Source organism: Sparus aurata, chromosome 10, assembly GCF_900880675.1.
Source record: "Sparus aurata chromosome 10, fSpaAur1.1, whole genome shotgun sequence".
Taxonomy (NCBI): Eukaryota; Metazoa; Chordata; class Actinopteri; order Spariformes; family Sparidae; genus Sparus; species Sparus aurata.
Genome location: NC_044196.1, coordinates 6719618 through 6740368, shown reverse-complemented (window position 1 = coordinate 6740368; position 20751 = coordinate 6719618). Strand labels below are relative to the sequence as shown.

General features: G+C 37.7%; 2 protein-coding genes across 2 annotated transcripts; both read left to right on the top strand.

Moving 5' to 3' along the window:
* Positions 1 to 12889: 12889 nt before the first annotated feature.
* LOC115589863 (putative uncharacterized protein DDB_G0271982) lies at positions 12890 to 14993 on the top strand. The gene is made up of 2 exons (XM_030431049.1): positions 12890 to 12982; positions 13412 to 14993. The coding sequence occupies exons 1-2, from the start codon at positions 12910 to 12912 to the stop codon at positions 13843 to 13845; spliced, it is 507 nt and encodes a 168-aa protein (XP_030286909.1). The 5' UTR covers positions 12890 to 12909; the 3' UTR covers positions 13846 to 14993.
* A 502-nt stretch (positions 14994 to 15495) lies between these two features.
* On the top strand, positions 15496 to 19687 carry LOC115589800 (butyrophilin subfamily 2 member A1-like). The gene is made up of 6 exons (XM_030430958.1): positions 15496 to 15519; positions 16146 to 16233; positions 16813 to 17154; positions 17919 to 18206; positions 18326 to 18445; positions 18889 to 19687. The coding sequence occupies exons 2-6, from the start codon at positions 16155 to 16157 to the stop codon at positions 19446 to 19448; spliced, it is 1389 nt and encodes a 462-aa protein (XP_030286818.1). The 5' UTR covers positions 15496 to 15519; positions 16146 to 16154; the 3' UTR covers positions 19449 to 19687.
* The last annotated feature ends 1064 nt before the right edge of the window (positions 19688 to 20751 follow it).

Below are 20751 nucleotides of genomic sequence, written 5' to 3'. Positions count from 1 at the left end.
TGTGAGTATCATGTGTTTGTGATGTCATGGTTTTTGTCCAAAATTACTTGACTTTTGTTGACGTGATAAAAGCTAAATAAAATTGTATTCAATTTTGTGAGAGTTTTTTTTCAACAATCATGGGTGCAGATCCTGGGGGGGACGGGGAGACACGCCCCCCCCAATAGAAATACCCTAAATTATTCAAAATTGAACAAATGTATTTTCAGACTTCACATTCTTCACATTTTAGATTCACATCTAAAAAGAAATAATTGAAATGGTGGAACAAATAATGTTTGCCAGATATATTTCTGACTCCACATTCCATCTCTGGTCTCCTCCACTACAATGCAAATGAATGGGCAGTTTATTACATTATCTTATATCTTACATATTGTGCTCTGAGAACTGTGTTTTTTTTTTAGAACTGTTTACCAGCATAACTGGCATTGTAAAAACATGATCAGTTAGTTTACACAACTTGGTTATGGCTTCATATTTTGATATTCATCAATATCAATTAATCATGCATGAAGCAGTCCCATACACTGGGGGAAGTGGAAGATGGTGAGAAGAATTGGGGATCTGGGAGGGTTGGAGGGAGGAGAAAGATAAGAACATGAGTAGACATTACAGACACTTAAAATTATGATTTACTGAACAGTCAAGTAAGCAGTGATACGCGCTGTTGGCTGTTTAGGACAAATAAACAAGAAAGTTACACACAATAAATGATTCCCTGTGCTGTACTTTTTGACTGATATGGCGAGCCTCTACGAAGTTGTGATTTATAGTGGCATGGTATGAGTCGCATACGGGCAAAAAAAAAAAAAAATCACTTTTGTGCGCCCCCCCCAATCCTGACATCGGATCTGTACCCCTGTGAACAATGTATCCCTGTTGGATTTTATAAACATTAATCCCAATTTACCACAATGCTATTAATTGTTATCTGTCAAGGAGGCAACCGCAGTGCTTAAGGAAACCTTTTTTTTTTTTTACAAAATAGCTGACGTTTAAAAAAAACCTACAGTGCTTTACAGGAGGAAAAACCACTAAGGTGAGGCATAAGTACAAGTGTACATGTCACAATGAAGTTAACTATACTGTGAAGTTAAATCTGAAGTTATAAAATACTAAATAAAACAAGGGCACACCCCATTTTTGATCATGCATCGTCACAAGTAACATTTTTAAATCAGTCCTTAAAGTGACAGGGAGTAAATAGGGAGAAGATAAACTAGAGTAATGTGTGATTTACAGTTTGTTTTATTAAAAGTCTTCACATACAGTGTGTTAAAGCTACAGCATGCGGGCAGGAAAATCAAAAAGAGAACACACCTTAGTGATAACAGATGAACAGGATCAGAGTACGACTTCTCTTATTGGAGGACTTTGATCAGCAGGTTACTGCATGCTTCTCTGACAGGAGGCCACTTTGACACAAACTGCAGGTACGTACGCTTTTCAATAATTCAGTTATATTAAACTGCTTATTCTACTTAAGTTGTACAACATACAGAACTGCAACAAAAAAAAAAATCAGTCATACCTGGATTTCAGCATAACTGTTTTGTTCATATGAAGTGACTCTGAAAGCCGTGCTGTTTGCTGACTCTGTGTTATCCAGTCCTACCTCCTGTGTCATCATGAAGTGTTCCATCTTCCTGGCGGCTCTTGTCCTTGTCTTACCCATGTGGAAATGTAAGTAGTGGCTCTTGATGATCATGCTAGTATGACGATATTCATTAAAAAAATTGTAGCCCTACAAAACTGTTTGTAGATATAAATCTTGCAGTATTGTTCTGTTTTTTATTTGTATTACAGGTGAACAACTTACTTGCTACTATCTTTTTATCCTTGGCCATATAATGATTCACTGCTTTTAGTTGTGCTGCTGTGTTTTTATGATTCCAAAAAGATGAGAAAATGGTCGAGGACACGATCAAGTCACAGGACAAAGAGAAAGAATCAGAAACACAAACACATCACTGACACACAAATTAAGGACACTGAGATCTTGACAGTGCAACTCGAACCAACATTTCAAAAGGTAAGACTGAATGTTGCACAGACTAGGCAGAAACTGAAACAGGGAAAGACAATATAACTTTGCAATGAACATTTTGTAGATTTTCAGTACGAATGTGCCTTATTATGTGTTAAAACCAAACAGTAGTTCATTTCAGGATGAGAGACAGTTGCATATGAATGTAACTCTTCTTAAATATATCTATATCATATATATATATATATATATATATATATATATATATATATGTATATATCTATATATATATTTATATATATATATATATATATATATATATATATACAAATATATATCTATATCTCTATATATATATACAGTATATATATCTCTATATATATATACATACAGTATATATATATATATATATATATATATATATATAGATATATATATGCGTACACACAAACACACACACACACATACACGCACACTTTTTTTTAAAACTGTACACACTCACACACAGTGTTCAAAAGCCAAAGCACCTCCACTTTCAGCATCGGGGTTGAGCCGAAGATGGTTTGAATGTCGCTCGACTGTGAGACAGCACAGGTGGCGCAAAGTTCGAGTGGAGCAGAACTGGACAACTTGGGACCGGGAACCGGTGACAAAGGCGCACAGGAGTGTGTGATGGCATGACTCTCATAGAATCTTTTAGAAGCTAACTGGTGTTTTCCCGATTTTGTGTGTCACACCAGCGCTTTCACACCGAGTTTGCCCAAGTTGAGGGTCCTCTGGCAAAGCACACACACTGCGCTTTAGATTCATTGTTCTACAGCTTTTAACCAACTGAATTCTGGATGTTCAAGCCGACACTTGTTGAATTTAAACTTTCTCATGTATGTAGCAGATTCCGCAGTCGAAGTCTTTCCGGAACTGGTGAAGTGTGCGGCGATAAATTCCGACCGGGCTGTTGGTAAAATGCCACTTATGTTCCAGGATACTTCAGACAGAAGTACAACGCACGGAGCTGACTGTGAATCTCACCAACACATTTCCCCGAAACAAAAACAAAAAAACAAAAGGTGACGATGGAAGCAGTAAATGACGTACATATTTAAGACCTAACTAAATGTAATTTAAGACCTATGTGCAAAATATGGACATAGTTAAGACTTTTTAAGGCCTTAATTTTAGATACATGAATTTAAGACTTTAAGACTTTTTAAGGACGAGCGGACACCCTGTTGTAGGACTGACAAACTCACTCCAGTCAAAGTACTTTGCATCATGACATTGGTTTTAGTTTTTGTGCATATTTCCTATCATATATGTGTTCCGTATAGTGAATTCAACATAATAATGTCAATTAGAGCATGAGTTGGTAAGTTATTCTGGAAACATTTTTTGTCATATATGTAGTTGATCTCTTAACATAACGAGAGCACTCAATAAATCAAACAGTCTGTAATAAACACTGAGTAATAAATTACAGTCTGTGGCTGTTGTAAGCCCCTCATAAGCACATCCAGGCAACCTCCTCACCTGTCGTCCAGCAGCTAACTCAGTAGCACACAGCAAATAACACATGAGCCAAAGAACAGAGTCACTCCAGCAGCAACGTGATTGATCAGTAGCCAGCTCAGTAGCACAAAACACACACCTACAGATGAAGGGAATAACTGTCTCGCTGAGTAGCATTTTGAGACTGAGGTACGTTCGTGACGGCTATTTTGCTTGTGTTTATATGACTGCGATAATTGTCAGTTATTAAATCATGTCTTTATTATAGCTGTTATATTTCCCAGCTGACCAGCGACAGCTACAGGGTTGTCTGTGTCAGTGTGGTCAAGCAGTGCACATATGTGTTATGGAGGAAGGGTTTAGATGTAGACCTGATGGGAGGGGAAATATTTTAGGTTGGATATTTCATACTTCTGAACTGCGCTTGATGGTTTCTACAATCTTACAAACCCCTGATTTGACAAATCTCGGGATTGAACTTTTTTACCTTTTGAAAAATAATTAATATTCAATTGTTCTATTTAAATTATTTTAGTTGCTTTATAAATTTTGTTTTAACTGCTTTATTGAGTGAAAATAAATCTCCCAGATCTCCCTGTTTTTTTCTTTCTGGGAATTACAGCTGGTTTATTTCAATTTTTAGAATTCAACAAAGCAGAACCAGAAGGACCAGATAGATGACACCATGGATGACATTATTGAAAGTAATGTTTCCCAGGAAATTGTGAATTTATCCTACAGCTAATGACTCAAACCAAATGTATTATAACTAAATGTGAAATGATTTACATGTTGTTCAAAGTAAACTGACATTTGTGTCTGTTGTGTTTCTCCACATAAGAAGAGAAAGAAGAGTTGGTGAAGAAAAACACACAGCTTCAAAAGGAGTTGCTGAACAAAGACAAACACTGGGAAGATAAGGTTACCACACTGATGAAGACTGAACTGGAGAACCAGAGAGATTCACTGAAACAGAGACTGGATGAGTTGAAGAGGGAGAAGGAAATCAACAAGCAGAAGCTTCAGGCAGTAGAGAAGGTAACAACAGTGAGAGAGATGACATTAGACACATCGGAAAAATTATTAAACACTTGGAACTGGACCAGACAAAGAAAGATAATAATAACCACTGACAGATTGCTGAAGCCAATAGGGATATCACTGTTATCAAACATTTGATCTGCCTTTTTTACTTTTTTCAGGATACAGCTTGTTTTGTTTTTTCCATTTTACAGTAATACACAAAGCAGAACCAGAAGGACAGACTGTTCTTTAAACCTGCTTTCACAGCCCTCGACCTTGACACAATATTCTTGATTATATCAATACACACTTGTGGAGGTAACTCAAACACTTTGGTTTTTCCGTAATGTTTACTATAATAGTAATATATACTATAATAATATGTAACATGTTATCTATGAATTTTAAGCCAACTTTTTATATATAGATTTATAGATAACGATGATGATTTTTGTAGTTGTGAAGCTCCGGCGATAGCATCATTTTTGCATCATCATTTTGTATTGTGGTTTCCAGAAAGTGTAATTTTATAACTGCCTAAAAATCAAAGCATATTTCTCCGTAACAGATGACACTGTTTATCATTGAAAAGGTGTTACTACTGAATTTTTATTTGTCTTTTCATTTCAGCTGATTTGGTTCAATTCATTTTCACACTGTCTCAACACATGTGGTCGATTGTTGTCTCGGCTGAATGGGCTTTTAGTTTTATTCTTGCTGTTTGTGCCACATATAAATGGAAACGTAAGTCCCACTACTGTCATTTTCAGTGATATGCAGTATGATTCATTTATAGTATAATGAATACTAACCCAGGTTTCATAATTTCAAATACCATGGAAACATTGTTAAAACTGATATTTCAATAATAGATAGCTTTTGTCTCATTTTGAAATGTATACATAAGCTACAGCTTGTTGATAGTTACATTATGAGCATGTGTCAGTATAAAGCACCAACCCAGTGTTAAACTTGATAATGGCCGCGTTTTCCCAGATTCGATCGTTCTTAAGGACTTAAGAAGGCTCTTAAGAAGGGTTCGGCTAAGAAGGAGCGCTAAGATACGGGTGTTTCCCAGACGCGTTCTTAACTGCCTTCTTAGGAGAACCTTAAGATCAAGCCAAAGAAGCTTCTTAAGAAGTTCTTAGTGGAAGCTGTCCAGCGCGGTGGTGCTGGAACTGAATCAATCGATGCCAGGCAAATCGATCACCCACCTTTTTATCAGCGCATAAGTCACACACAGCGCCCCGTGGTCCCCCCACACCGGTGCAATTAGGCCACGCATGTATCGTGTGTGTGTGTGGGTGTGTGTGTGTGTGTGTGTGTATCCAAGCAGTAATCAAGCCCATTAGTGCATATATACCCCCGTGGAGCACCGGGTGGGACGACCCTCACTCCCGACGAGGAGAAAGTCCTCTCTATGATCGGGAAGACGGCCTCTGAAGGCATTAGTGGGGGCATCGATGTTCAGGGGGACGAGGGGCTCTCAGAAAGTGAGGATGAAGAGGAGCCATCTGGGAGCGGAGCAGGGACGTGCATGCCCCCAGGAGAGATCGACCCCCACAACCGTGCCCTGTCCCTGTGTGCCAACCAGCAGGGCCTGGTGTCCGCATGCGGGGAGGCTTAACAGGGCGGCCCGCAATAACGACCTGCACCTGCAGCGAGACGCTGGTGCGCCTGGAGAGGGAGAAGCTGGTGGGGCTGCGGGGGATAGAGGGCCAACTCGAACGACAAACTGCCCTGCAGGAAGAGATGGTCCGGATAAAGCAGGAGAGGTTGGAGCTGCACCGGAGACAGCTGGCGCTTGCCGAGGTGCAGTTCAACCGTCCCTTCATCTCGGTTCCAATCATCCTTCCCCAGGATTCAGGTGCGGGGCATTTCTATTTTTTATCTGCATTACGCAATGTATCCCGTTCGATTTCATTAATCAATCTCCCTTCATTGCTCCTACCAAACTCTCCTCTGCCAGCCTTCTGCCCCACAGCTGAGTTGGCCCACATGAAGCTGTCGTGTGTGCCTCCTGGCCACCTGGCGATGATGTCAGTGATGAGGCCATTGTGGTCCACCACCACCTGGGTGTTGATGGCCGCGTAGTGCTTTCTGCCGATCGAGCACGGATCCACCAGGGAGGGATTGTGGATTGGAATGAGGGTGCCATCCACCACACCCGGGGGATCCCAGCCACTGCGTGGAACCCTTGGTGGACCTGGCGGACCTCGTCACATGTGGAGGGCATCTTTATGTGGGTCCGGGCATGGCGCAGGAGAATCGGTGTCACAGCTGCCACACTCCGTGACACCGATGCCTTGCTGAGGCCGGTGCCGTCCCCCACCACCTCCAGGAAGCTCCCCACTGCGTAAAAACGCAGCACAGCCAGGAGCTGCACCTCCGGGCTGAGGGCAAAATTGCAGCGGGTTGCCCGGTCTGACAGCACGTCCAGTGGGGAGAAGTGCTGACGCACGTATGCATTTATGTAAACTGTCTGGCTTTTTGTATGTGTCGTGCTATAAACTCATATATGCAGATGTGTGTGGAAAACTTAAACGTGTAATTCAATAAAACGTTTTTTTTTTCTTCTCTACTATTAGCCTATGTTTCTTGCACCAGTGGTCCGAAGGATTTAAATTTCCCTGACGCGGCTTGATCAATGAGCATTTGGTCGCTAAGAAGGCTGTTAAGAGTGGGTCAGCTCGATCTTACATTTCCTTCTTAGTGAAAGATCTTCTTAAGCTAAGAGCGACTCTGGGAAACGCATCCTTCTTTCACAGCGTTCCTAAGAAGATCTTAGCACTTAAGAGCTTCTTAACGAATCTGGGAAACGCGGCCAATATCAGTAACAAAAAACTGAACACTACATCATGCTTTTTTCTTTCATCGCTCATTCAAAGCATACAGTGTCAGAAATGTTCTACTTTGATAAAAAAAGACAGAAGGACATGTTTCATTTACTGAAATGTTGTTTGCTGTCTAATAACACATTTTGAGTGTGTTTCTGTGTTCTTCAATGTCATATATTTTCTTCACAAAAGGTGACAAAGCTGATTTGCAGAGGAAAAATACATTTCTTCAAAATCAATCACGAAATTTGGAGAAAGAAAGGGACGACACATTTGCTGCACTGCAGGAACAGAAGGAGGAACTGGAAAAACAGAAGGAAGAACTGGAGAAACAGACATTACGTTTACATGCACATCTTCAGATTACAGCCATAGTTCGACTATGCTACTCAATCAGACAACTGCAATTGTCCGAGTCTACATGCCGGTGAGAAAATCAGATTATTGGCTAAGGTACGCTAGGTGGCGCTGTACCCATTTCAACTAGTTGTAATAGAGCCACCTCCGGCTGACCTCTTTACGTCACCAGCTGCCTCGGCATTCGAGAAAGATGGCGTACAAAAAGCGAGAGGAAGCTACATCTTTGTACATTTCGTATATGGTGTACATGATAATTACACAAACCAAATGCACACTGGCGCTCTTGCTTGCGGTTATTTCGGAGGAAAGACGCCGCCGTCCTTCTACTTCCGGCTCACGGCCCCGGGAAAGAAATCTCGCACCTGCGTAGAACGCAAAATCCGATCTGGTCTGATGGAACGTGTACATGCAGGAGTAATGTGACTATCGATCGAATAGGACTAACACAGTAATTTGGTTTTCTTGAGTGTCATGTAAACGCAATGAGAGACGCAGACTTGGGGAACAACTTGATGAAAATGAGAGAGAGAGGGAAGAGAATAAGCAGAAGCTTCAGTCAGTGGAGAGGGAAATAACAGAGAGAGAAATGATGTTTGACAGACCGGAGGAATTATTAAGAGAAAAGGAAAACCTCTTACAGGCTCAGTGGAAACTGGATGAGACTAAGAAAATTTGGGAGAAACAGATACTTGACAGGGAGAAATTGCTGGAGGCCACTGATAATCTGTTGAGAATTAACAGACAGGGTGATGCTTAAATCTCTTTACATTAGACAAACAGATGCAAATGTCAACACAATCAGAGCAAACAGTCACCAAAAGACCAACATGTGAAAAAATATGTCATCACACATATTTCATTGGTGTCTGGATTAAATGTCAAACTACAGATGAATTAATTCCTGCTTGCTGGGACTGGACAACATATGCAGTATAATTTGAAATGTTATGAAACAGTGTTAAATGAAGATTCATTATTACTAGGTGCAGCTAACTGACAGCAAGAACAACATTTATGATGGTGTAATAAGAACCACTAGATTTAATTAATTGTGTGCAGACAGTATTTCAAAACATGTAGGAGATTTATGATGAGATTTAGAATATCTTTCAACATATCTTTTAATGGGTGTCAAACATATAGATGCACTGCTCTGTGATGTGAGTATCATGTGTTTGTGATGTCATGGTTTTTGTTCAAAATTAGCTGACTTTTGTTGACGTGATAAAAATCTAAATAAAATGTAATTTAATTTTGTGAGAGTTTTTTTTTTTTACAATCATGGGTGCAGATCCTGGGGGGGACGGGGGGACACAACCCCCCAATTTTCTGAAAAACATGAAGTGTCCCCCCCAATAGAAATACCCTAAATTATTCAAAATTGAACAAATGTATTTTCAGACTTCACATTCTTCACATTTTAGATTCACATCTAAAAAGAAATAATTGAAATAGTGGAACAAATAATGTTTGACAGATATATTTCTGACTCCACATTCCATCTCTGGTCTCCTCAGCTACAATGCAAATGAATGGGTAGTTTATTACATTATCTTATATCTTACATATTGTGCTCTGAGAACTGTGTTTTTTTTTTAAACTGTTTACCAGCATAACTGGCATTGTAAAAAAAATGATCAGTTAGTTTACACAACTTGGTTAGGGCTTCATATTTTGATATTCATCCATATCAATTAATCATGCATGAAGTAGTCCCATACACTGGGGGAAGTGGAAGATGGTGAGAAGAATTGGGGATCTGGGAGGGTTGGAGGGAGGAGAAAGATAAGAACATGAGTAGACATTACAGACACTTAAAATTATGATTTACTGATATAACAGTCAAGTAAGCAGTGATACGCGCTGTTGGCTGTTTAGGACAAATAATCAAGAAATTTAAGCACAATAAATGATTCCCTGTGCTGTACTTTTTGAATGATATGGTGAGCCTCTATGAAGTTGTGATTTATAGTGGCATGGTATGAGTCGCATACGGGCAAAAAAAAAAAAATCACTTTTGTGTCCCCCCCCAATTCTGACATTGGATCTGCACCCCTGTGAACAATGTATCCCTGTTTGATTTTATAAACATTAATCCCAATTTATCACAATGCTATTAGTTGTTCTCTGCCAAGGAGGCAACTGCAATGCTTAAGGAAGACGTTTAAAACAAAACCTACAGTGCTTTACAGGAGGAAAAACACTGAGGTGAGGCATAAGTACAAGTGTACATGTCACAATGAAGTTAACTATACTGTGAAGTTAAATCTGAAGTTATAAAATACTAAATAAAACAAGGGCACACCCCATTTTTGATCATGCATCGTCACAAGTAACATTTTTAAATCAGTCCTTAAAGTGACAGGGAGTAAATAGAGAGAAGATAAACTAGAGTAATGTGTGATCGACAGTTTGTTTTGTTTAAAGTCTTTACATACAGTGTGTTAAAGCTACGGCAGGCAGGCGGGAAAATCAGACAGTGAACACACCTTATGTGTTTAAAGATTAACAGGATCAGAGTACGACTTCTCTTATTGGAGGACTTTGATCAGCAGGTTACTGCATGCTTCTCTGACAGGAGGCCACTTTGACACAAACTGCAGGTACGTACGCTTTTCAATAATTCAGTTATATTAAACTGCTTATTCTATCGAAGTTGTACAACATACAGAACTGCAACAAAAATAATGAGTAATGCCTGAATTTTTTCATAAATGTTTGGTTCCGAGCACCTTATGACATGACTCTGAAAGCCATGCTGTTTGCTGATTCTGTCTCATCCAGTCCTACCTCTTGTGTCATCATCATGCGTTACATCCTGCAGGCTCTTGTCTTTGCCTTTCTCATGATGAAAGGTAAGTAGCAGCTCTTGATGATCATGCTAATATAATGATATTCATTACAGAAATGTAGGCATACAGAACTGTTTGTAGAAATATATCTGGTTGTATTGTTCTGTTTTTACTGGAATTATTGGCGAAAGACTTGCTACTATAATTTTATCTCTGGCCATATAATGATTCACTGGTTCAAGTTTTGCTTATATCCCTGCTGTGCTTTTGTGATTCTGAAAAGATGAGAACATGGACCAGGACACGATCAAGTCACAGGACAAAGAGAACGAATCAGAAAAAGCACTGACTACTTTGACAGAACAGATGAAGGACAATGAGATCTGGACAGTTCAACTCCAGCCACAATTTCAAAAGGTAAGACTGAATGTTGCACAGACTAGGCAGAAACTGAAACAAGGAAAGATGATATAACTTTGCAATCACCTTTTTGTAGATTTTCAATACGAATGTGCCTTATTATGAGTTAAAACCTAACAGCAGTTCATTTCAGCATGAGAGACAGTTGCATATGAATGGAACTCTTCTTAGATAAAACCTGCATTAACAAAGGAAACTGGTCAAGCAACTTTATCTTAAAATAAACATGAAGGCTTGAATCCCACTGAGGATTGTCGTTGCTTGCCATCTTGCTACTGTCAATGCTTCTATAAAGACGTTGTGCAAAAACATAGTTGGAATAGTCATTTATGTTAACTTGAGTATACTAGCCAACATATGATACAATACGTGTGCTCAAAGTGTAAATATTGAAGAACTTTCTCTTATTCTCCTCAGTTACTTTTGTAATTTCAACCATCAGTCTATCCTTTCCGCTATAGCGACAGTTAATGAGGAATAGCACCTGCTTAAGAAAATTGTAAATCTCCAATGTTATTTATTAAAAAAATATCTTACACATTGCTGCTGCAAACATCTTGTAGGACTTTTGCATCATGACATTGGTTTCAGTTTTTGTGCATATTTCCTATCATATTTGTGTTCCATATAGTGAATAACATAATGAGTTAGTAAGTTATTCTGGATGCATTTTTGATATGGAGTAAATCTCTAACCATACTAAAACCCCTCAATAAATCAAACACTGAGTAATTGAATAAAAAAGTCTGTGGCTGTTATAAGCCCCTCATAAGCACATCCAAGCAGCCTCCTCACCTGTCGTCCAGCAGCTAACTCAGTAGCACACAGCAAATAACACCTGAGCCAAAGAACAGAGTCACTCCAGTGGCAACAAACCTGACCAGTCGCCAGCCCTGCAGCACAAAGCACATAACTACAGAAATAGGTAATACCTATCATGCTAAGTAGCATTTTTTGACCAAGGCCTGTTCGTCAAGTCTATTTTGCTTGTGTTTGTGATTGCAGCGATGAAAATATATTAAATCATGTATTTACAATAGCCGTTAACACATTTCCCAGCTGACCAGCAAGAGCAGCAGGGCCGTCTGTGTCGGTGGGGTTAAGCAGTGCACATTCATGTGTTTTGAAGGAAGTTCTCAGAAGTAGACCTGATGGGGGGATTATTTTGGTTTGATATATTTACCCCTGCTTTAATAACAGACTTGACAGAACCCTTTTAATACTTGAAAAAAGCTGAAATTGTATTATATCATAACTAATATTAAATTGTACAAGTTAAATTTTTATAAATTCAGTTTTAAGAGTTTTATTGGGAAAAAAATCTGCCAATTGTGTTGTGTTTTGTTTTTTGCTTTCTGTGAATTACAGCTGGTTTATTTATTTTTTTTCCAGAATTTTAACTGGACCAGACAGAGAAAGATAATAATAGATAGCTACTAAACACAGAGAGATTGCTGAAGCCAATGGGGATATTACTTTTATCAAACACTGTATCTGCCTTTTTTTTCTTTTTTGGAAATTACAGCTTGTTTAGTTTTTTTCCATTTTACAGAATAACCCAATGCAGATCCAGAAGGACAGACTGTTCTTTAAACCTGCTTTCACAGCCCTAGACCTTGACACAATATTCTTCATTCTATTAATACACATTTGTGGAGGTAACTCAAACACTTTGGTTTTTCCGTAATGTTTACTATGATACATAATATGTTATCTATGAATTTCAAGTTGACTTCTAAGATTTATAGATAACAATGATGATTTTGGCTGGAGTGAAGCTCCATCCAGTGCATCATTGTTGCATCATCATTTTGTATTGTGGTTTCCAGAAAGTGTAATTTTATAACTGCCTTAAAATCAAAGCATTTTTCTCTATAACAGATGAGACTGTTTATCATTGAAAAGGTGTTACTACTGAATTTTTATTTGTCTTATCATTTCAGCTGATTTGGTTCAATCCATTTTCACACTGTCTCAACACATGTGGTCGATTGTCGTCTTGGCTGAATTGGCTTTTAGTTTTATTCTTGCTGTTTATGCCTGGTATTGGAAACGTAAGTCCCACTACTGTCATTTCAGTGATATGCAGTATGATTCATTTATAGTTAAAAACAATACATACTAACCCAGTTTTCATCATTTCAAATAGCATGGAAACATTGTTGAAACTGATGTTTCAATAATAAATAGGCCTTGTCTTATTTTGAAATGTATATGTAAGCTAGAGCTTGTTAATGGTTACATTAAAAGCATGTTTCAGTATAAAGCACCAACCCAGTGTGAAGCTTGATAATATCAATAATGTTTTGTCTAGTTTTATGTTGTGTGTCGTGGAAAAAAAAACGTACTTTCATAGTTCATTCAAAGGGGAAATGTTTTACTTTGATAAAAAAAGACAGAAGGACATGTTTCATTTACTGTAATGTTGTTTGCTGTCTAAAAACACCTTTTTGGTGTCATGTCATATCTTTACTTCACAAAAGGTGACAAAGCTGATTTGCTGAGGAAAAATATGCTTCTTCAAAATCAATCACAAAAGATGGAGAAAGAAAGGGACGACACAGTTGCTGCACTGCAGGAACAGAAGAACGAACTGGAGAACCAGAGGGAAGAAATGGAGAAACAGAGGGAAGAACTGGAGAAACAGAGACACAGACTTGGGGAACAACTTGATGAAAATGAGAGAGAGAGGGAAGAGAATAAGCAGAAGCTTCAGTCAGTGGAGAGAGAAATAACAGAGAGAGAAAAGATCTTTGACAAACCAGAGGAATTATTAAGAGAAAAGGAAAACCTCTTACAGGCTCAGTGGAAACTGGATGAGACTAAGAAAATGTTGGAGAAACAGAAACTTGACAGGGAGAAATTGCTGGAGGCCATTGAGAATCTGTTGAGAAGTAACAGACAGAGAGATGTTTGAATCTCTTTATATTAGACAAACAGATGCAAATGTCAACACAATCAGAGCCAACAGTCACCAAAAGACCAACATGTAAAGAAATATAGCATCAAACATTTCATTGGTGTCTGGATTAATATCAAACTACAGATGAATTAATTCATGCTTGCTGAGACTGTTGACATAAAAAAAACAACTATAAAACATGTGAACTGCAATTTGAAATTTTATGAAACAGGGTACAGTTTTTGGATTCATAATCACTAGGTGCAGCTAACTGACAGCAAGAACAACATTTATGATGGTGTAATAAGAACCACTACATTTAATTAATTGAGTGCAGACAGTATTTCAAAACATGTACAAAATTTATGAATGAGATTTAGAATATCTTTCAACATACCTATAAAAAGGTGTCAAATATATGGATGCACTGCTCTGTGATGTGTTTATCTTGTATTCGTCACGGTTTTGGTTCAGACTGAGTTGATTGTTGCACACATGTTGACAATTAAAATAAAAGACCAGGCAGAAACTGAAACAGGGAAGACAATATATCTTCTCAATAAACATTTTGTAGATTTTCAATATAATTGTGCCGCCTTATATGTTCAATTCAAACCGCAGTTGATTTCAGGATGAGAGACAGTTGCATATGAATTTTAGTCTTCTTCGATAAAAAGCAGCACAAACCAAGAAAACTGGTCAAGCAACTTTATCTTTACATAAACATGAAGGCTTGAATCCCATTGAGGACCTTTGCTGCATGTCATATTTTGCCATTTAGCAACTGACAAGGCTGATCAAAGTGAAAATACTGAAGAATTTTCTCTTATTCTTCTCTGTTACTTCTGTAATTTCAAACATCTGTCTATCCTTTCTGCTATTGCGGCAGTTAATAGTTAATACAGTTTAAAACAACAAAAACATAATTAGCAAAGAACAATTGTAACATGGGGATACGTGCTGGTGTACACTAGGGCACTGATGTTAAGGCCGGATAAGACAGATTTATTACAAGTGCAGCTTAAAGTGTTACTTGGCGAGTACAGTTGTGTAAATGTGTTACATGTCTGATATTAACTGTTCGAAAATCTGCTTTAGTTCATGTGAGTTTTTACTGTAAACATTTACAAAGTCAAAACAACAAGTGGCTTTGTGATATTTCTGAAAAAAGACTTTGTTGAAACTTTTTCTATATAAAAACACTTGTTTTCCAATGAATGACTGCTGCTTTTGTTTCTGAATTGTCTGCTCTCTATTCAGTCTATAATGAGATGACCACACAGGACTCAAGCTTGAATGGGTAGAATGGGTACAAAACTGGGTTACGTGCCAAAAGGAAGCAGATATCGAACTCCATTTTATAGAGCTGATTAAATATTAACCGGTGTTGTTGAGTCTAACACAATAAAACAACGCCATCTTAAAATCCTGACATCAAATCTCATCATCTTTGAATTGTATATTATGTGTTATTCATTGCTGTAAAAGCACAACTTAATTGTTTTCCTATAATTATGGCCATGGTTCAGTAACTATATCTGGTATAGAAGCATAGACATACACTGTGCTACAACATGAACATACCTCATTCATTATACATGGTACCATTCAAAGTACAACACGTTGAGGACTTTGACCATTCAGTTTCCTGAGAGGCGAAGCAAAGCACGACGACAGTTTGACCGTCAGGTATGTTGGATCTTCGAATTTAAAATCAAATGTTTTGTCAAGATTTCAATCAATTTTATTACAACACATTCATTACGTACTTTGTAACCCCTTCCCTAGTAATGATTACAGATGCAATTGCTAACTATACTTAGCTTGCTGGTCCTCCTGTTATCTGAATTGTATCTGGAGTTGCGTCCATTTTAAAGTGGATTTTCCCACACAAGGAGCTGCTTTTCACAGTAGCCTACTTTTTTTTCTTTTTAATTAGCTCAGTGAGAAATTTGGCTCATCTGTGAACATGAAGGACAATTTAAACCATATAAAACAGTGTATTATATATTATATTTTGGGGGAATGGCTTCATTACAATTATGACAAATACGCTTTTAGCATTTCTTGTTTCAATGTACTAATGGATAGAGAGACTATCGCTACATTGAATGACTATATTACTTTCAATAAAAGTGTTGACAAATGTGGAATTATGTCACTATTGTTACTGCATTATATTTCAGATGTTGTACATTCTAACATGTATTCAGACAATTAGGCTGCTCACCACACTATCTTGTTAAAACAACATCCTTTTTCTAGTCAGTTGGTATCTATATGTTTTGATTCTTTTCTTTTCTTGATCTTTTTAGCAGTCGAGGATGATTCCGATTAAGGATGTACGTGTCAGAACTGTCAGTGTTTTGGCTGTCTTCCTTCTTCTAAAACACTTTTGTGAAGGTAACTTACACACATGCATCAATAACTTCTTGGTTACTGGTTTAGTACTCTGACACACAAATAATGAGTCTCTCTACTCAGTGCACATTTACAGTCAGCAAGTTTTATTCACAAGCTTAACTTAAACTCATGCATATACAAAAACTGTCTATGCACATGAACATTTCATTCAACTCTGTCATGCAGGCACAGAAGTATGTTAATGGGGATGTCAGTGATGGGATCAGTTTAAGTAATTTTACACTTCTGTATGTCTGTTATATTTCTGACTATGCCTCTCTCACTGGTTTGAGGTGGGTGGAGCTAAAACAAATAAAAGGTGACGTAACACACCTGTTGGCACCAATATGCAACATAGAAATATTTGAATCAGAAAACATACTATAATTGTTGCATATGAAGTTATATATACACAGCAATAGTGAGTAAAATATTTAAGATTAGAACAGTTTTCTAGCTTTAAATATAAACTTTAAATATATAACACAGGACATGAACAAAATCCAGGGTCATATATTCAACCAGAGATTAATGGGTTTTTTCTAATGACAGAATTTAAAATAGACCTACTTTTCCCAGGTCAGTCACAGGAGGTCGGTCCACCTCAGCCAGTCATGGCTATGGTTGGTGACGACATTGTTTTGCCATGTCAGCTGGAAACTCCTGTGGATGCTGTTTCCATGACAATGGAGTGGGGAAGACCTGACCTGGACCCCAGATTCGTCTATGTGTGGCATGATGGTCAGGAACTTCTGGTGGAGCAAAACAAGGCCTACAAGGGACGAGCATCACTGTCTATCAACAAACTGAAACATGGAGACCTTTCACTGACACTCTCCAAAGTGAACATCTCTGATAACGGGATTTACAGATGTTACATTCCAAAACTGAGTGAAGAACATTTAGTTGAGCTTCTTGTTGGTAAGTCCACCCCACTGACTTCAAGGTACCACTTATATAACTTTACTACTTTTAAGAGCAAAGTTGAACATTTTTGTCTAATTCAACCATTGTCTTGTTATTTGAAGTTCACTGTTGTGTTATAGGCAGTGTTTTGTTTTTGTTTTTTTTTCTTGCAACAGCCCACTTTTGAAAGTTAGAACACATCAGAAAAATCCAACAATGCACTGTCATAGTAAATGTTACTAAGGATAATATTTATTATAGCACAGAATATAATAAAGGTTTAACTCATACTCAGTGAAACCTGATCTTTATGAACACAAAGCTGATATTATGGCAGGAATATATTAAAGGCATACACAAAGGTCTTCCTCAGTAGCTCTCAACTGCTCTGTCTTTACATTTTTAAGATAGAGCAGTTATTGCCAAAGTTGTTTTTTTTTTGTATATATATATATGTAAAACTTCCTATAAAATATTAGGTAGTCTTAAATTTGTTCAACTTACCAGTAAGCTTTTTTTTAAAGAAGGGCAACAATTTCATTTGCAGTTATTCTTTTGTTGTATTAGATTTTTGTCAGGTTCACAGAAGAACTAAACCCAATTGTTTTGTTAAAATTTATTAAAATAATGTGTTGCTAAAATATTTAGTTGTTGACACTCAACAACATGCACAACAGTTAGACTGAGATGATACTGGTGTAATAATTAAGGTAGAAACATTGCTGTACATCATTTAAAATTCAACCAATAATTACTTTGAAATTTCTTCCCATCACCAGGTGTGGCCTCCTCACCCTCCATCAGTCTATCAGGGCTTGATAGAAACAAAGGACTTGTAGTTCTCAAATGTAACTCTACAGGCTGGTATCCAGAACCTGAGGTGTTGTGGCTGGACGGTGAGGGAAACCTCCTCTCTGCTGGACCTACAGAGACAGTCAGAGGTCCTGATGACCTCTATACTGTCAGCAGCAGAGTGACTGTGGAGAAGAGACACAGCAACAGCTTCACCTGCAGAGTCCAACAGAACCACATCAACCAGACCAGAGAGACACACATACATGTTCCAGGTAGATATGAACCAGTTTCAGCTTCCAAATCATACAAAAAAAACAAAAAAACATAGACATTAGTTTAGCTGTATAAGTTTCATAACGTTGATAACACTCTGTTTTTGTTTTAATTTCAGATGATTTTTTCATGGCCCCATCAAGTTGTACTCCTTGTATTGCCATTAGTGTGTTGCTTGGTCTCATGTTTAGTGTTGCAGTTGTCCTTTGGGTCTGGAAATGGAGACAGAGCAAAATTGGTGAGAAAAGAACAACTATTTCACTATTTTTAAAATAATTTTCTGTCTATTACACTTACGATTATGATAAGCAGAGGACATAATCATCACAAAACAGTATAAAAGTTAGCATTCATAATGTTTCAAAATGAATAGTTACATTCTTTTGGTCTTGAAAAGGAGATGAAGCAAAACCATTAAGCCAGAAATGTATTTTACATTTCTAATAATAATGATTTTCTTGACAGTGTGTCAGAAAAGAGCCTCCTATTTAAAATGGTGTGAGCTGTATTATGAAATGAAAAGATCCAGAAGCACAGTAAAGATTTTATTTGAGGTCATTTGTGTCGAATGAACTAATGTTTAATTAACACTTTATTTCAGTTCAGCCTCTGTGTCTCATTCATTTTCACATTGTTTTTTTTTCTAAAATATGTTCTGTAAAACTGATTCTGTTTCTACAGAGACAAAAAAGCACAACAAGAAGAATAATGAAGAGAAAGAGCTCAAGAAAAAGGAGGATTTGGATAAGATATTGCCAAAACTCAATGAGGAGTTACAGAACAAAGATGAAGAACAGAACGATATGACAAAGATTATTGAGATACTGAAGGAAGTGAGTGACAAACTAGTGAAGCAGAAAGAGCAACTCACTGTCCAACAGCAGAAGGCAGAGAAGCTGATGGAGGAGAATGAAAAGAAGGTTAAATCAGTGGAAAAAGAAATAACAGAGAAGGAGGGAGATAAAACAGTAAACAGAGCACAGGGATACTTAAAACTCAAAGAAATCATACAAGAGGCCAACTGGAACCTGGAGGAGAGAAAGAAAGAACACCAACAACTGAACATGACCACAGAGAACCTAATGAAGAGGACTGTGGATGAGCTCAGGAGAATAAGTGAAAAGAAGGAACAAGTAGAGAGACACATTCAGCAAATCAAGAAACAGAAGGAGGAGACAGAGAGACAGAGAGAGGAGATTCAGAGGAAACTTCAGTCAGAGACAACGAAACTAGTCAATTAACATTTAATTATACTCACTGTGCTCAGCACCAAATAACAGACAGGCACAGTCAGGGTCGAGCTAGTGAAGAGCAGATACGTTCAGAGGACCTGACAGACACCAAGAAACAGAACCAGAACAGAGTGAATTCTGAACTTACATTCATCAGGTGTCCAGAAACACGGTGCTGAATGAATGTTAATGATGTTCAACAGCTGGACGTGTAAATAAGCAGCTGATTCTGGATGATGACGCATTTTTTTTTTAGATGATGATATGTTGTATTAGCTTGTGTTTCTTCAATACAAACATTAGTTGAGCGCACTGTTCAGCAGAGCCCATTCAGTGGTAATGTATATTGATCGCATCATTCATGCAACACTCCAGCAGGTGAATGAAAAGTGTAAAGTGTTTTCTCCTGCTGACAGATAACAGACCATCCAGGACTTTCTATTTCCTTTATGATTATATTGTAATATGATGAGGATTAACATGCATTGTTCCTGTTGTTACTACCCATGTCAGCCATATTTTCTGCATTCATTGAACATTATCAAAGATTATATGAACTAATGTAGATTGTCAATACTTACATACATACATATCATATCAAATATCATTTCATATCAAATATTTTTAATTTAATTTTGTATTCTTTTGGATTACTATGTTTTGATGGATATATTGGCTTGCCTTTAATCTCGTGTTTTTTTGGTTAAACTTTGTGTGTGTGTGTTTGTGTGTGTGTGTGTTTGAGTTGTTGAAGCCAGTGTATGCTGTAGTGTATATACAAGGACTGTACAAATAAATGTTTTATTGTTGGATCAAATTTGTGTCACAATTTCGCTATGAGAAATGTATTTAAAAAAGACAGAAATGTCCAACTGGTTAGAGTGGCAAGGTGTAGAGTTGGTGTTCCTGTTAAAGAGCACGGATACAGCTGTCCAGTTTAGAGTTCATTTATTTGGCTGCGGTCTGTAAAACAAGACAGAGAAACCATCAGTATAGCAAACACCATACATGATACACAAACACAATAAGAAACTAAGATTACAAAGGTCTGTATTCAGTTCTCAAATACATCATATAACTAGAGAAGCACGGATCGATCGGCAACCGATCGCAATCGGCCGATAATGCCCCTATCGGTTTTTATCGGAGTTCTCAAAATAGATCAAATCAGGCCGATCAGATTACATTTCAATATAGAGACAGTGCACTGGCTGCATGCAGGGTGGGAATTTCACCACACTTTGGCCTTGATGCAGCGTGAAAAAAAAATCTCATCATACGGCCACAGTCAGTGCGTTTACATGCACATCTT

What these genes read in the sequence shown, in the direction of transcription:
- LOC115589863 (XM_030431049.1), top strand. Translation starts at nt 12,910, where the DNA reads ATGTGGTCGATTGTCGTCTTGGCTGAATTGGCTTTTAGTTTTATTCTT. An exon ending in TTATGCCTGGTATTGGAAAC is followed by an intron (nt 12,983 to 13,411) that starts GTAAGTCCCACT and finishes ACTTCACAAAAG; the next exon opens with GTGACAAAGCTGATTTGCTG.
- LOC115589800 (XM_030430958.1), top strand. Translation starts at nt 16,155, where the DNA reads ATGATTCCGATTAAGGATGTACGTGTCAGAACTGTCAGTGTTTTGGCT. An exon ending in TCTAAAACACTTTTGTGAAG is followed by an intron (nt 16,234 to 16,812) that starts GTAACTTACACA and finishes TACTTTTCCCAG; the next exon opens with GTCAGTCACAGGAGGTCGGT. An exon ending in GACACACATACATGTTCCAG is followed by an intron (nt 18,207 to 18,325) that starts GTAGATATGAAC and finishes TTTTAATTTCAG; the next exon opens with ATGATTTTTTCATGGCCCCA.